Genomic DNA, 15904 nt, shown 5'->3' on the forward strand with positions numbered 1-15904 from the left:
ATGAAATTGGGTAGAGGAAGATTTGGAAAGGGAAAAGCCTCGAAGTCAGAAGGCCAAATAAATCAAAAGTTTAGTCAAGGGATAATAGAAATATAGATCAGTCCAGCAGCAAGGATGGGAAAAGGGACATACGTCCAGTCATTGATGATTACAAATAAAGAAGGTTGTGGAGATAGCCGTAAGAAACTGGTAAAGATTGGTGGACAAAAGGTCAAAAGCTTCAACATGGAGGACAATACATAACTGAACTGTCTAACTGTAGGCTCAAGATCAAATAAAGCCAGAGTATAGGTGGTGATGAAAATACTGGAGGGTAAAGATGAAGAATGGGTTAGAAGCAAAGAAGAGGGAGAGATCAAACATAGAAGACCTAGGATCAGATAGAAGAATTTCAGAACTCAAGACCATTGAGGTGATTCTAAGATACAGACTGAGGAGATTTTTGCTTTGTCAAGAAAAACCCAAATGTGGTCATGAAAAGTTAGACATAATTGAAATGATTGAACAACAACTGCTTCAGAATTTACTCATACCAGAGATCATGTATAAAACCACTAATTTTCCAATGTTTAAAGAATTAGAGGCTTTAGATACTTTAAAAAATAAAACAAAAACCAGAGAAGGTCAAGTGTTTTCCTTGCTGGAGTAGTGTCCTTACCTCATCACTGGATTGGACTCAAGAAATCAAGCAACATAAAAACTATCTCACAGCAAGTTCCTGTATGACTGAGTGACTGATGGCATGGCCACTAATCAAAGAAGCATAGAATTTTCGAGATAGAAGCAATGCTAGAAATCACTTAATCTAAACTGAAGTCAGTGAAATAAGTTGATCAAAATTGAACATTAAAAAATGTTAAACATCTAAAAGGTCATGTAATTTGAAGCAGGTGAATGTTTCAGGGCCTTACACTGAAACTCACCTTGAAACAATTCAAAACAGTGTTAGAAGTATAAGTCATGGAAGAATTACAAGCAATTCTTGATGAGAGGTTGCTTTTACTGTATTGACAGTGAAACACATAAAAGACATATCCTATACCTTAGAACACAATCACTCAATAAACCAATGAATGATTACACCATATGGCCACCTTGATTTGAAACAATCAACATTTTCCTGACATTCTAGGACCTTGATGGATCTTCTGATCCAATTTTGATTTGGAATGTTCCTTGCTCTATACTGCTATATACATATACATAGGTGGTGATGAAAATACTGGAGGGTAAAGATGAAGAATGGGTTAGAAGCAAAGAAGAGGGAGATTTAACAGATTTAAAAAAAAAAATAAATTCATTTAGGAATGTGTGATTTAAATGAAGCCTGACAGAACTTATTATTTTTTTTTATTATAGCTTTTTATTAACAAGATATATGCATGGTAATTTTTCAGCAGACAATTGCAAAATCTTTTTTCCAATTTTTCCCCTTCTTCTCCCCACCCCCTCCCCCAGATGGCAGGTTGACCAATACATGTTAAATATGTTAAAGTATGTATTAAATACAATATATGTATACATGTCCAGTTGTTTTGCTGCACAAGAATTGAACTTTGAAATAGTGTACAATTAGCCTGTGAAGGACATAAAAAATGCAGGCGGACAAAGGTAGAGGGATTGGGAATTCTATGTAGTGGTTCATAGTCATTTCCCAGAGTTCTTTTGCTGGGTGTAGCTGGTTCTATTCATTATTGCTGTATTGGAACTGATTTGGTTCATCTCATTGTTGAAGAGGGCCATGTCCTTCAGAATTGATCATCATATAGTATTATTGTTGAAGTATATAATGATCTCCTGGTCCTGCTCATTTCACTCAGCATCAGTTCGTGTAAGTCTCTCCAGGTCTTTCTGAAATCATCCTGTTGGTCATTTCTTACAGAACAATAATATCCCATAATATTCATATACCATAATTTATTCAGCCATTCTCCAACTGATGGAATCCACTCTGCTTCCAGTTTCTGGCCACTACAAATAGGGCTGCCACAAACATTTTGGCACATACAGGTCCTTTTCCCTTACAGGTCCCTTTCCCTTCTTTAGTATCTCTTTGGGGTATAAGCCCAGTAGAAACACTGCTGGATCAAAGAGTATGCACCGTTTGATAACTTTTTGAGCATAGTTCCAAATTGCTCTCCAGAATGGCTGGATGTGTTCACAACTCCACCAACAATGTATCAGTGTCCAAGTTTTCCCACATCCCCTCCAACATTCACCATTATCTTTTCCTGTCATCTTAACCAATCTGACAGGTATGTAGTGGTATCTCAGAGTTGGAGAAAACTTATTTTTAAGAAAGTTCTTATAAACTTACATGAACTGATGCCAAGTGAAATGAGCAGAACCAGAAGATCATTGTGCAAGACAACAAGATTATACAATGATCAATTCTGATGGAAGTGGCTCTCTTCAACAATGAGGTTATTCAGACCAGTTCTAACAATCTTATGATGAAGAGAGTCATCTACATTCAGAGAGAAGACTGTGGGAACTGAGTGTGGTTCACAATATAGTATTTTCATTCTTTTTGTTGTTGCTTGCTTGCATCTTATTTTTTTTCTCATTTTTTTTCTGGTTTGATTTGATTTTTCTTGTGCAGAAAGATAATTGTATAAATATGTATGCATATATTGGATTTAACATATACTTCTACTATGTTTAACAAATGCTGGACTACTTGCCATCTAGGGGAGGGGCTAGTGGATGGGAGGAAATTGGAATACAACGTTTTGCAAGGATTAATGTTGAAGAATTATCCATGCATATGTTTTGAAAAATAAAAAGCTTTAATTAAAAAAAATATATAGTTCTCACCACAGTTTGAACACATTGTCTAATTTATTCTATATACTGCACATCAGGTTTCCTTAGAACACCATTTCACTGCTCTTCCCTGAGGGAAGAAGAAGAAAGACCATTTCTCTAAATCTTCAACCTGCTGATCCACCTTCCTTCAGCTCCCAGAATATGTCCCCTCAACCTGAGCTGCCTAAGGTTCAGAGAGGACTCATCTGGAGGCTAATTCTTTACAAAAAATGAAAACTTACCTGAAGTCATTCCTCAATAATTAACAAACTCCTCCCTGGTCATATCCTCCCCACTCCAATGATTCTGAATTCTCAGCTATCATCAATCCAATCTTAATACTTCTCTCTTCACTGCCTGATTTCTTATTCCCATTTCTTTCAACTCAAACTCCCAATGTTTCATTCTAAAGCTACTTGCTCCATAGGTAACTAAATCTTTTCCTTTCTAAATCCTTCTATCTTATATATCTTACTACTACCTGATGAAGATAGCCTCCCTGATCTCCCTTTCCAACACTGGGTGCATTTTTACTCATTCTCCTGACCCACTGGTCAAGAACAAGGAATCAATTCACTATTTGTTGCCTACTGCCATCACTCCATGACCTCTCCCTTCTTTAGAGGTTTGCTCAATACATAGCTACCACTCAATCAGAATCTGACAACTGTTATGTATCAATCTCTAAATCACTGGCTTTCTTTCCCCCTCAATTCTGCTCTTATGCTAGGGTTCGTCTGAAACACAGATTGATACTCCTTCAAACACATTAACCTCACAGTTCCTCAACTTACTTATTTCATGTGACCTCTCCTCTTCCTCACCTCAGCCACAAACAAGGATGGTCAAACTCTAGATCTTGCTAGGACCAGCACTTTCACGTTCATGAGCTCTGAAATTCCCTTACCTGATCACAATTTATTGCTATTTGACTTTTTCCTTTTTTCTTTTCAATTCTCGATCTTCTCGACTTCTTTGCAACTGAAACTATTGAACAATCTCTTCTTGTTGATACTTTATTTCAGATCTAGCTGGATTCTTCTCTTTTCTTGTGACCACCCTTTCTCCTGCTGGGCTGTCTTGAGCTCTCTTCTCCCTCTATCCTATTTCATTTGTGATCTTATCAGCTCCCATGGATTCAATTATTATCTCTAGGCTGATTTTCAGACCTATTCATCCAGTCCTAACCTCTCTCCTAAACTACAGACTTGCATCTCCAACTACCTAGCTGATATATCAAACTGACATCCCATAGATATATTAAATTCATCATGTCTAAAACTTAATCCATTAACTCTCTCTGAAGGCTCTTCCCTTTTCCTAATTTCCCTATTAGTACCTAGAGCATGACCCTCCTCCAGGTCACCCAGGTTCAAAACCTAGGTACCATCCTTGACTTTTCACTTTCTCTCATAACCACCTCCCTTGCCCCCCAATCTGTAGTCAAGGTCTGTGGATTTTTACCTTTGTAATATTTATTGCAAAATGTCTGATTCTCTCCTCTGGCATTGATGCTACCTTGGTGAAGAACACCAACACCTTTTCTTGCTCAGACTACTGCAATGGACTGCTGGGTGGCCAGCTTGCCCTAAAATCTTTCCTCATTCTAGTGCAACCTCCACTTAGCTGCCATAGTAATCTCCCTAAAAGGCAGACCTGACCATGTCACTCCTCTATTCAATAAGCGCCAGCAGTTCTCTGTCACTTTCAAGATCAACTATAAAATCCCCTGTCTGGCATTCAAAGTCTTTTATAACCTGGAGCCCTCTGACCTTTCCAGTCCCCTTTTACCTTATCACCCTGTGCCCTACTCTTCATCACATACATTGTGATCCAGGGACATTAACTTTCTTATTGTTTCTCCCACAAAACACTTCATTTTCAGATCTGGACACTTCTGGCAGTCTTCCGTGCCTGGAATTTTCTCCTTCCCCATGTTTATCTCCCATCTTCCTTCAAGTTCTAGTTAAGATCCCATCACCTACAACAAACCTTGCCCAAATCCCCTTCATTCTGCTGAGTTGTTTGCAGGTTTCCCCCCATTAGACAGTGAATTTCTGCAGGGCAGGGGCCAGTTGTTACCCTTCTTTGTGCCCCAGGGCTTAGCACTCTGCCCATCCTGCCTTAGAAGAGAGGAGCAATTTCTATGGGGAATTTCGAGTTCCTTGACTGCAGTAGGCTTAGGAACGCCGCACCGTGCGGCTCCCGAGAGGTGCCCCTCTTACCTGTCACAGAGAGGTTGGTTACCGCCGCGCTGGTTAGAGGGAGGACGGGATTGACCGTCAGGGTAGTGGCCGCACTGCTTGTCACAAGGCTGGGCGTGGTTGCCACCTAGAGGTGAAAAAGTGAAATAAACATCAAAGGGCTTATACCTGAAAGGTGATCTAGGAGAGCAAGGACTCCCTCAGGAAATGTTCTTATAGCTACTGGGAGTAGAAAGGAAGCAACGAGGTGGTAATTTAGTAATTTTAAACATTTTCATTTATAAACACAAATCAAGAAGGAATTTTAGATATAAAAGATGAAAAATATTTATTAAATTCTAGTTACAGAATATCGCAGTAAGAAAGCTGCAATAAATTTTATATATTTTCTTAAAAACTATCATGGAAAAATAATGATACTGATGTCAGCTAATTGAACTTTTGCTATGATGGGTAGAGGTCTATTGAAAATAATAGTAAATTTGCATTTTTCCAGTTTTTAAAGTCTAAGTTTTATGGATGCCTTTTGTTTTTCCTCTTCCACCAAAACACCAACCTTACTTGACATTGATTGCCTCAGATTGAAAAACAAAATTATAGGAATTTAAGTCTCCTATTTCTCAGCTCCAAGCCAGTAAAAAATGTGATACCAGGTCCTGGAATGTCTAACAAATGGGGAAGTATTTATTGAGTGCTTATTTATAGAGAGAAGTCAGAGAGATCTAGGCTGTTACTACGACTGTCTTATTGCCCAACTGTAATGGGCAAGAAATTTATTGGTACCTCAGTCTCTTCAAATGTAAATAACAGTAACAAAAAATGTTTGCCCCTTCTTTTCAATACCGAGTATGAAGCACTACTTGGAAAAGTATGATTTTATAAACCCAAATATTACCACTAATATCTGAAATTGTAACATAAAGATTTAAAAAGAAAATGAAATTAAGTGCATTGACAAGTGATTTTTTTAAAAAGATAAACAGAAAAAATGCTATTTAAAAAAAAATTAAAATGCAGTATGTCCCTTCTCCTAAGATCATTAATCTGTACAAAATGAAATTTTTTTGTGGCTAATTGGCTCCTCAATTTAATAATGATAGTATGAGTCTGAAATTATCCATATCAAACCAATGGATGGAAACTTAGTGTGACTTTGGGTTATAGAACTTCCTAAGCCCAAAAGAGTCATCACAAAATTAAAAAAAAAAAAAAGCATAGAAATGCAAGTTGCATAGTCTTCAAACCTTCAGAAAAAATTCTTTTCAATTATATGCCAATGGAGCTACAATTGCATTTCCCAAGACCCAGGATAAATAAACAACTACTATATATTAGAGAGAGCCTACCATAATACTACATTCTATTATAGAAATTAAGAAGTCATAATGGGCTGTGCATTACACTCAAAAGTGTTATTGGAAGAAAAGTAAATTAAAATCATCCAAAAGTTCCACCTTATACTTCATAGATTGATAAAGCTGAGGAAAAAAAGGAAATTATCATTGTTGGATGGGAGGACAGACATGCAAATGCATTGGTGGTTAGCTTGTGAAGTAGCCCAGTCATTTTGGAAATCAATTTGGAACTATCTTCAAAAAATCACTGAAGAAAGAGGGAAAGGAGCCACATAATCACAATCTTACTTTTTGCTTTAGCAATGAATTGGAAACTAGGACAGTTTCCATAAATCATGGAATGGCTGAACAAATTATGGCATATGATATATGCATGTAATAGAATACTATTATGCCTTAAAAAATGATGAAAGGGATTGATTTAGAGAAATCTGGAAAGACATATCTGAAAACTTGATACAAAGTGAAAGGAGAATGGGAACAATTCATATAATGATCTATACACATAATGACATTTAAAAAACTTTTTTTAAATCTTAAGTTTAATTTTTAATTAATTAATTAATATTTATTGAACATGGATAATCTGTCAACCTAATAATCACAGATTCAGATGACAACCATGCTTCTCATCTCTTTGCAAACATAGGGCTGAATTACAGCAGCAGACAGGATACATGCTTTCAGAGTGGCCAATTGGTGCACTCTTTTACTTGTCTATCCTTATTTGTTATGAAGCAGGAAAGGCAGGGGGAGAGAGATGACAAACGTTTAAAAAAAAAAAAAAAAAGGAGAGGACAATTAATGGAGCATTTACAAAACACATAGTAGAGAATGGAAAGAATTCTGACAAGAGGGGCAGCTTTAAAGGAATCTATTGAATTTATTTTGTACTTTTTTTTTTTTTACAGCTTTCTTTCTTTTAAACACTAGCTTTTTATTTTTCCAAATACATGCAAAGAGTGTTCTCAATATTCACCCTTGCAAAACCTTGTACTCCATATTTTTCTTCCTCCCTCCCTCCTTGTCAACTCTCTCCCCTATACAGCAAGTAATCTAATATAGATTAATCATATGCAATTCTTCTAAACATATTTCCACATTTATATGATGTACTTTTAAAAAAGGAAAAAACTAGTTGAGGATCACAGTCTCTTGTGACACTCCTATTATTTCAGAGTACCAGGGTTTCCAAGGTACTTATAGCACAGCAGCTATGGAATCATTATGCTACAGTCTATACATGACATCTTTCAAAAACACAAAATATACATATGCACACTTCTTATCATTCTATAATGCAATGTTAATGTTAGTTTAAGAAATGAGTAAAAATGAAGAGTTTGCATCTTTTGTTCATTTGGGAAGTAGATTTTTTACTTAGTATAACTAAAGAGCAATAATGTTTTGTTAGAACTTTAGAATCACACAAAAAATTAATTTCTTAATGCAGATGATCAAATGATTAAGAGAAGAGGATAGTGGAACTAATAAAAAATAGAGAAGGAGGAAAGTGATTAACTTTTTAATTAGATACATCAGAAAGAATAATGTGTAAAATATGTGGTCTCTCCCTGATATTAAGCAGCAGTTGTACATAAAAACATACTTGGTAACATTTAAATGATGACTGATATACAAATAACAATAAAAAAACCTATTAAATGACATTTAGAATTTTAAGGTTCACTAATGTAATATAAAAAGTGTAGTGCACCTTTTTCTTGATTTCTTACCAATGAGGTTGGACTGGGAAAAATTGCTTTTATAGGTGAGCTGCTGGTCCCACCACTACTAGGTGGATTAATCCTTTTCTCCTTCTGGCGGCGATTACAAAACCAAACACGGATCACCTCCTTTTCCATTTTTAGTTGATCAGCAATCATGGTGATTTCTTCCGAGGTAGGCTTTTGATTCTTAAATGAAGAATTTTGGAAAAGAAGGAAATGACTTTTTAAACCACACAGCATGACAGTTCATGATGAACAAAAAAGAGAGCAAAAGACAAAGATTATTTTTACAATCAATGTTTTTCTTCCTTCTAAATGAGTATGCATTTTCTTATAAATGGGAAACTGAAAATAAGAAACTAGAAACTATAAGAATACTTCTCCAATATTTATATAATAAAATCTATTTTATTCTAAAATTTTATTCTTAGGCTCTACAAGAAGACATTATGAGGATTATAATGGAATCATAGTAAGAACACAATAAATATTTAAAAAGTCAAAGTAACGTTGAAATTATAGTTCTGATCATGTCATTATCCTGCCAAAAATTTAATTTAAAGGCTCCTTACTGAATAAATCAAGTCTGAACTTCTTAGGAATTAAAAGAAGAGCACTGTATATGCATTGGGACTAAATAAAGTTTAGGTAAGATTTAGTTAATACATGATAACAATGAATTAGAAATTGATTAGGAGGTTACTACATGAAGACCAAAGGGGAGTCCTTTATGGACTTTTTGTCTGCTTTTTAGGTGAGAACCTCCTGGAAAAAGAAGTAGCATCTGATTTGGGCTGCAAAGGATGTACAGTAATTCATTAGACTTGGACAAGGGACTATAATTTATCCTTTATCTTCAAAGAAGACCAATAACAATGATGCCTTGAGTTGGGTATGAATTGTGTTTAAGTGAAGCAGAATTATATAGTCATCAGCCTCATGAGCTCTTCCAGAGTCACTGAAGTGACAAGACAAAAATCAAGACGACTGGTGGTGGCTCAGGATGCAGTAGGTGATTCAATGTGTGACCAAGCTTGAAGCACTCATGGCACTACCTTCCATACCACAGGAACAAGTTGTTCTCATGTGTCCATTCTGCCAGGGGAAGTCTTCATGTGCTTGGTGTAGACACTTCCCTAAATCGCTGATAGTATGGAAGGCAATTCAAGGAACAGATACTAATGACATGATTAAAGACACAGAGGCGGAAGGATACAAGATAGTGCGTTCTAACGACAACACATCAGTTTGGCCACAGCACTGAATATGTGGATAAGATTTTAAGAGTAGGATGGTGTGACAGATTGTGGAGGACCTTGAACGTTAGCCCCAAGACAGGCTGAATCTTATTCAGAAAAGCAATAGATTAGTGAGCAGAAAAGTGGTAAGATCAGATTTACTGAAAGGATGGAGTAGGAAGGGGAGACATGGGAAAGGGAAAGATTTATTAAAAAATGACTACAGTACTGAAAAAGACAATATTAGAGGACTTGTCAATGAAATGGAGAAATGAGTGAGAGATGGTTTGTAGGTGGAAATTGAAAGGACTTGGAATTGACTCAAGATGAGTAAAAATAATTCTAAGACTGTGAGCCGAGGCAGAATGGGTGGACAGTGGTAAATCTGGCAGAAATATTGAAATCTGAAGAAGGCTTAGTATGGATTAGGATTTGATGAATTTGTATTGCTGGTGAGTGTGCAGGACAATAGTCAGGGCTTAGAGATATAGATTTATGTATCTTCTGCATAGAAGCAGTATATGAAGCCAAAGGAGTGAATAAGATTGCTAAGGAAAAGAAAGAGAAGGGGGCTAAGGAGAAACAACCACATTAATATGTGAGGAACAGAGAGAAGAGCCAAAAAAGTAGCTAGAAAACAATGAGTGAGGAAAATGCAGTATTCTCTCAAGTCAAAGAAAAAGAAAATGTCCAGTAGCAAATCAATTACATCAAAATCAGCAAAGAGGGAAAGGAGAATGAGACTAGAGAAGAAGGCCCTTGGATTTACTAATTAGCAGGACACTGGTGACATAAGAAGATGGCTGGCTGTTGCTCTTCTTTCTCAAAGAGGACCAAAATAACACCACTATATTAGAGTCAAGTTATAGTGTGTCCAACTGTGGCTGATCAGACCAATACAAGCTTGGAATGCTCTGCCACAGGTCCAGCACAAATAATCTATATGAACATCTGGGGTAGCATCTCATACTTCTGTGCAACTTCAATTCTGCTTTGCTCACAGATTACAGCATCTTCTCTGATGAGAACCCATAGCTATGCCAGGAGTGCCCAATCAATTCTAAAGTTCTTAAAAGAGATCTTAAGAGTGTTCTTGTATCATTTTTTTTTCTGACCACGAGTGCTTGTCCTGAATGAGTTTTCCATAAAATAGTCTTTTTAGCAAGCATATATTTGGCATTTGAACATGTGGCCAGCCCAACAGAGTTCTACTCTCAACAGCAGAGTTGGAAAACTTGGAAATTTAGCTCGAGAAAGAACCTCAGTTTTGGTATCTTAACCTGCCAAGCGTTGCTCAGAATTTTCTTAAGACAATTAACATGGAAACAATACAATATGGCTGAAAACATGATGTTTAAAAGCATGAGGAAAGCAAGCATACAGTCATATTCCCCTCCACTGGTGAATGTTAAAGGATGAGATTAAGTCCATTGTCCAGAGTTCAGGCAAGCACGCCATTGTGAAACTGACATACTGTTACTGATGAACTTTTCGGGGCAACCAAGTTTTGACATAATTTCCCATAAGCCCTCATAACTGACAGTTTCAAAGGCCTTGGTCAGTTCTTCAGATGTTGTCTACAGGGTTCTCTTCTGATTCTGGCATTTTTCCTGCAGTTGTAGGACACCAAACACCATACTGACTATTCCTTGGCCCCTTCTGAAGCCACATTGGCTTTCATTAGGCTCAGCCTAATATCCAGGAGGACTCAGGCAAGAATTCTGCCAGCAATGACTAAGAGACCCTCCCATCATGATTACTGCAGAACAATCTATTCTCTTTTCCTTTATAGAGATGGACAACAGAGGCATCCTTGAACTGCTAGGGCATAACCTTTTCTAACCATATAATCCAGAAAATTTCAGTCAGCTTTTATATGAGCAATGGACCGCCTACCTTATAAATATTAGCTGGAATAGAATCAGTACCCAGTGCTTTACCACACAAAAGGAAACTAATCTCATTCAAAGTCTTTTCTTCAGTTGGAACTTTAGTTAGGGGAGAGATTGATTTCCATATGAGATAAATGGTCAATAGCTTCAGCAGTGACTGATGATGGTCTGGTAAAAACACTATCGAAGTGTTCAGTTTATCTCTCTAGGATCACGTCCTTATCACCACTCCAAGTGGATCCATTAGTACTGAGTTAATTGAGATCTTTGGGTCATAAATAGCCTATAGTGTATTTAAAAGTGCTTTGGAATGTTATTATCGGCATAAAACTATCATCTGCCTTCTTACTGAGCCAAGAATCCTGCATTTCTTCAAATTTTGATTGTACTTTACTTTTGCTGGAGTTGAATGCTACCTTCTTAGAGATGAACTATCCTGCTGGTACACCCTGTGAAGTTCTTGTTCTTTCATTTACAGGCTTCTGAACTTCTCAATCATTTCTGTCAAACCAGGCTTGATGTTCATGAGTGTTCTGACCCAGATGAGCAGATGCAGCGCTGTACACCCAATCCCTGAATGTTGCCCACTTCTTTTCTGCTCCATTGTTGCCAACTGTATGTTAGCTCAACTTACCCTCCAAGTTAGAAATATCATATTGACTTGTTCTCTAAGAGAAGCACTCTCATCTATTGACATTAATTCTTCTGAAAGTTTTTGTGCCTTTTTGGTTGCCTCTTTTGTTGAATGAGAAAACTGAGCTTGGAGAGGATAGTCTATGATCAGTTCAACACTCTGCACCACACATTGCATCATTCTCACATCCTGTCTGTCTCTTCTCCTTACAATAACACAGTCTATTAAATGTCAATGTTAGCTGTGGGAGTGCAGTTTTATTGTATTTAGGTAAATGAAATAACAGTGTTCGTGATGCACAAGTCTACAGTAGTAAAAGACCATTGCTCTTGCTGTTTCCAACTCCATTCCTCCCATAGACTCCCTGCCATGTCTGGTAGTCTAAACCCACTCTTGCATTTAAGTCACTCAGAATTAGAAGCTTATCTTACTTTGACGTACTGATGATAAGGGTCTCCAGGACTTCGTAAAATTTTTCTTTGATCTCATTGGGATAATCATTGGGATATGCTCAGTGGGAACATAGTCATTGTTGATGGTGTCATAGTGTTTTCTTGCAAGTGGCAATTTCATTGTCATGAGCCTGTCGCTCAACCCTTTTGGAAGGTATTCAAAATTGTTTCCTAGATTGGTTTTGATTGCAAGACCTACACCAGCTTCACAATGCTCCTTTCATTGCAGTCACTCTAGAAAATGTAACCAGCTCTGACTTCAGTAATCTTCATTTGTCAGCCTTGTTTCACTCAGGGCTACTATTTGAATGGGATACCTGTTGAGTACTCTTGCAACGAGAGCTGTTTATCTTTCAGGTCTACTGGATTTTGTATTGTCTATGAGTACGTACACGTTTCATTTACCAATGAACAATGGATTCAACTTTCACCAAGTTTTTGTATTTTTTTGTCTTTCAAATATAGGATGGGATCTCCATTTCCACTTGCCCTGGTAATCAAGTCAGGACTGAATAAACAGACAATTTTTAGGGCACCTTTTCTAGGCCCTTACTCACACCCAGAAGTGAGCAATACAAGTCCTTTTAAGGCTGCTTAGACACTCAGAGGGCTACCAAATCCCAATAATGCTTCTAGTGAGAACACAATCATGTATGGCCTGGGCCACCTGTGCATGGCTGTGACTAGAGTTCCTAGAGTATATAAATTGGATTTAAGTGAGGAAGAATTCCACAAAATTATTGACCTCACTTTCTTTTCCAGAGTTATCAATGTCCAGTGACAGTACAGATTACTGGTGATGGCAACAGGTAATCTTGGTGTCTTCAAGTTTTAAGCACTCCACAGCATCTGCTTTCATGGCCTTCATGGCCATCGGAATAGTTTTTATTTTCCATTCCAGAGGAAGTCTTTACCTACTTGAGATAGACAATCCCCTAACTCCCTATAGTGTTTGAGACCCCTTGGTTACCCTCAACCTTTTTTAGCCTATCTGCTGAAATGGTTTACCAGGATGTGGCTGCTGTGCATGCTATAGCTTCTTGGAACCACAGGTGAAAGGTAGATAAGATGGATACAAAAGATGGAAAGCAGTCCTGAAAAAGGCTCAGTAGCCCTTATACCAGCTATACGAATCTTCTCTGAATATATACACGCCTAGAATGATGGAACTGAGACCTAATAATAAAGAAGTGAGGAGTCTAAGGACAGAAAGGAAGCATTTGGTGTAGACAACTTCTTAAATCAGTTGAAGCAGTGAGGGTGAGTAAACAAGATGGGATAGTAGGTACATAAAAGGAACAAGGAAAGTGTTTTTCTTTAAAGACCTGAACATGTTGATAGAAAGATGGGAAAAACAGTTCACTTGGAGGAAAACTCAAAGATGTATGAAGAAAAGGGGCTAAGTAGTCAAGAAAAGTCAAAAGAGACAAAAGGAAATCGTATCAAGATCATGAATAAAGGAGTAAACCTTAATGAGGAGGAAAACTTCTTTACATTTCAACTACAGGGTGGGATCCCCACTTGCCATGGGGAGTGTCACAGAGAAAGAGGAGGAATCATGTGGAAAGAATAAGTGAAGTAGAAAGCCAGTTTATCTGCTCATAAGTGAAGGGAGACGGTAAGGACAGAAAACTCCTCTACCATAGTTTGTTCAAGGCAAACTGGATATCTCATATTCTCCACATATGCCATTACATTTCTTATTAATACACTCTTGTTCATGCTGCTACCTTCATGTTGAATGCTGTCATCCCTACTCCTACTATCAAAAACCTCAACCATCTCCATAAGCCAATTCAAAAGTCATCACCTCTAGAAAGCTTACCTTGATGTCCTGAACCAGCTGTTCTTTCTCATTGTTCTGGTTCTCACAGCATGACATTATGGAATTTAAACGCAGGTGTTTTTAAAAAATTACAGTTCTCTAACTCGTCTCCTTTCCTCACCATGACTATTCCCCTAAGGCTGGAGAAGATATCTGATTTATCTTTTTATGTCTACTTCATCCAATGTAATGCTTTGTTCAAAGCAGAGGCTCAAAATTTACTTCTGAATAAACTAATGATTTTTATGATTAACATTCAGATGCATCTGCCTGTCTGAAAAGTAAAAAACCAACCTCCAGGAAACTCTTCTCTAAGGCCACACGAATGTTGGTCTCTATGCTGGTGCGTTTCTTCCTCCTGCGGTTCAAACCCTCAATCCCCTGCCCTGGAGAATTCAGGGCACTTGGGTTAGAGAGTGCTGAATCAGATGAGAGGTTCTCTGCAGAAAAGAAATGGTGGTAATTGGCTTAGTTCAACACCTCGAGCTCTTGGTACTTCTTAGCAAGAAAATGTAAAAAGTACATGGAAAAAATAATCAAGTATCTCAGGTAAATTAAATAGAATAAATATTGAAAATTCATTTCTAGACTGGAAAACTGTTCACTTCAGTTGGATATCACATTTTCACAGAACTCTGTGAAGCCTTTTACACTTATTATGGAGTCAGCAAGAGAAAAAAAAATCCTCAAAAAAGCTAATTCTCAATAATCCTTGACATTTAAAGACTTTTTAAGGTAGGGTTTCCCCCCACTCCTCTGCTGTCTTTGGAGGCTCTGGGGATGCCCAGCACTCAACATCCACCCTTCCTGGATAGTCACTGCGGAATGGCCTGGACAGTAGGAAACTTGGAATCAGTAAACACCTCTGCTCACATTTCTATCCTTGCACTTGCTTGTTCTATAGCCATGATCAATGCCTTGACTTCTTTGAGCCAGAGCTCCCTCATCTGTAAAATGGGGATAATTAGATAATCTGTGACATGCTTGTTAAGAATCAAGTGAAATAATAAATATAAAGTGCTTTGCAAACTACTACAACTTTGACCTTATGTTGGAAAGCACTACCTCATTTATCTAATACTTTTAATTCATTATTATCAGTTTTTATTGAGTTTGAGTCTGGGTCAAAGTTCTGGCATCATAGGTAGACCAGAACAATCATCTACACCCATCAGAATTTTCTCAGTTTAACCTCATCCCATCTGTCACAACTTGTTCTCTTTTTAGGGCTCAGTAACACAGGAGATTACTGTGATTACTAATATTCCTATCCACTAACTTAGGTAATCAATAAGGGATCATTATAAATGCATGTAAATCATGCAAAGTAAGAATTCTGTTTTTTAAATCAACAAGAAGGGGATACACCCAAAAATTGAATTTAATGATGAAGAAAAGGAAGAACTACCTAAAAAGACCAATGAGGTTGCACAGGGAACTCACCAATCCTTTCAGATAGTCCTGAAAGAATAAAACCAAGAAACACTAAAAGGATAAGCTGAAATTTGTAATAAACACTAAGACCAATAAAAAGAGCTTTTAGGGGGAACTATGGTGAGGCTAGAAGGAAAACTAAAGAGTTTCAGATCACATAGATGGGGTGTTTCATCTGATAATAAGCTTTAGACTGGGAATTATCAAATAAAAATATGACAGGGCTGAAAATCCCAATTGTTGAGGTGACAGTTAACACAAGACCTAATTTTCCTCTGTGAATTCAAGTGGGACAAGACAAACTACATGTCCTAATTTATAGATGTGATGGC

The 15904-nt window shown here is 37.3% G+C and overlaps 1 protein-coding gene across 2 annotated transcripts in view; it reads right to left on the reverse strand.

Moving 5' to 3' along the window:
- The window catches only part of POU2F1 (POU class 2 homeobox 1), a 233722-nt gene that overhangs the window by 11336 nt on the left and 206482 nt on the right, over positions 1-15904 (reverse strand). For both annotated transcript variants that reach the window (XM_051999028.1, XM_051999029.1), the window contains exons 11-13: positions 14433-14578; positions 8104-8283; positions 5034-5139 (exon numbers count right to left, since the gene is read on the reverse strand). In XM_051999028.1, the coding sequence (XP_051854988.1) occupies positions 5034-5139; positions 8104-8283; positions 14433-14578 (432 nt within the window). The remainder of the gene's footprint in view (positions 1-5033; positions 5140-8103; positions 8284-14432; positions 14579-15904) is intronic.

Source organism: Antechinus flavipes, chromosome 4, assembly GCF_016432865.1.
Source record: "Antechinus flavipes isolate AdamAnt ecotype Samford, QLD, Australia chromosome 4, AdamAnt_v2, whole genome shotgun sequence".
NCBI lineage: Eukaryota > Metazoa > Chordata > Mammalia > Dasyuromorphia > Dasyuridae > Antechinus > Antechinus flavipes.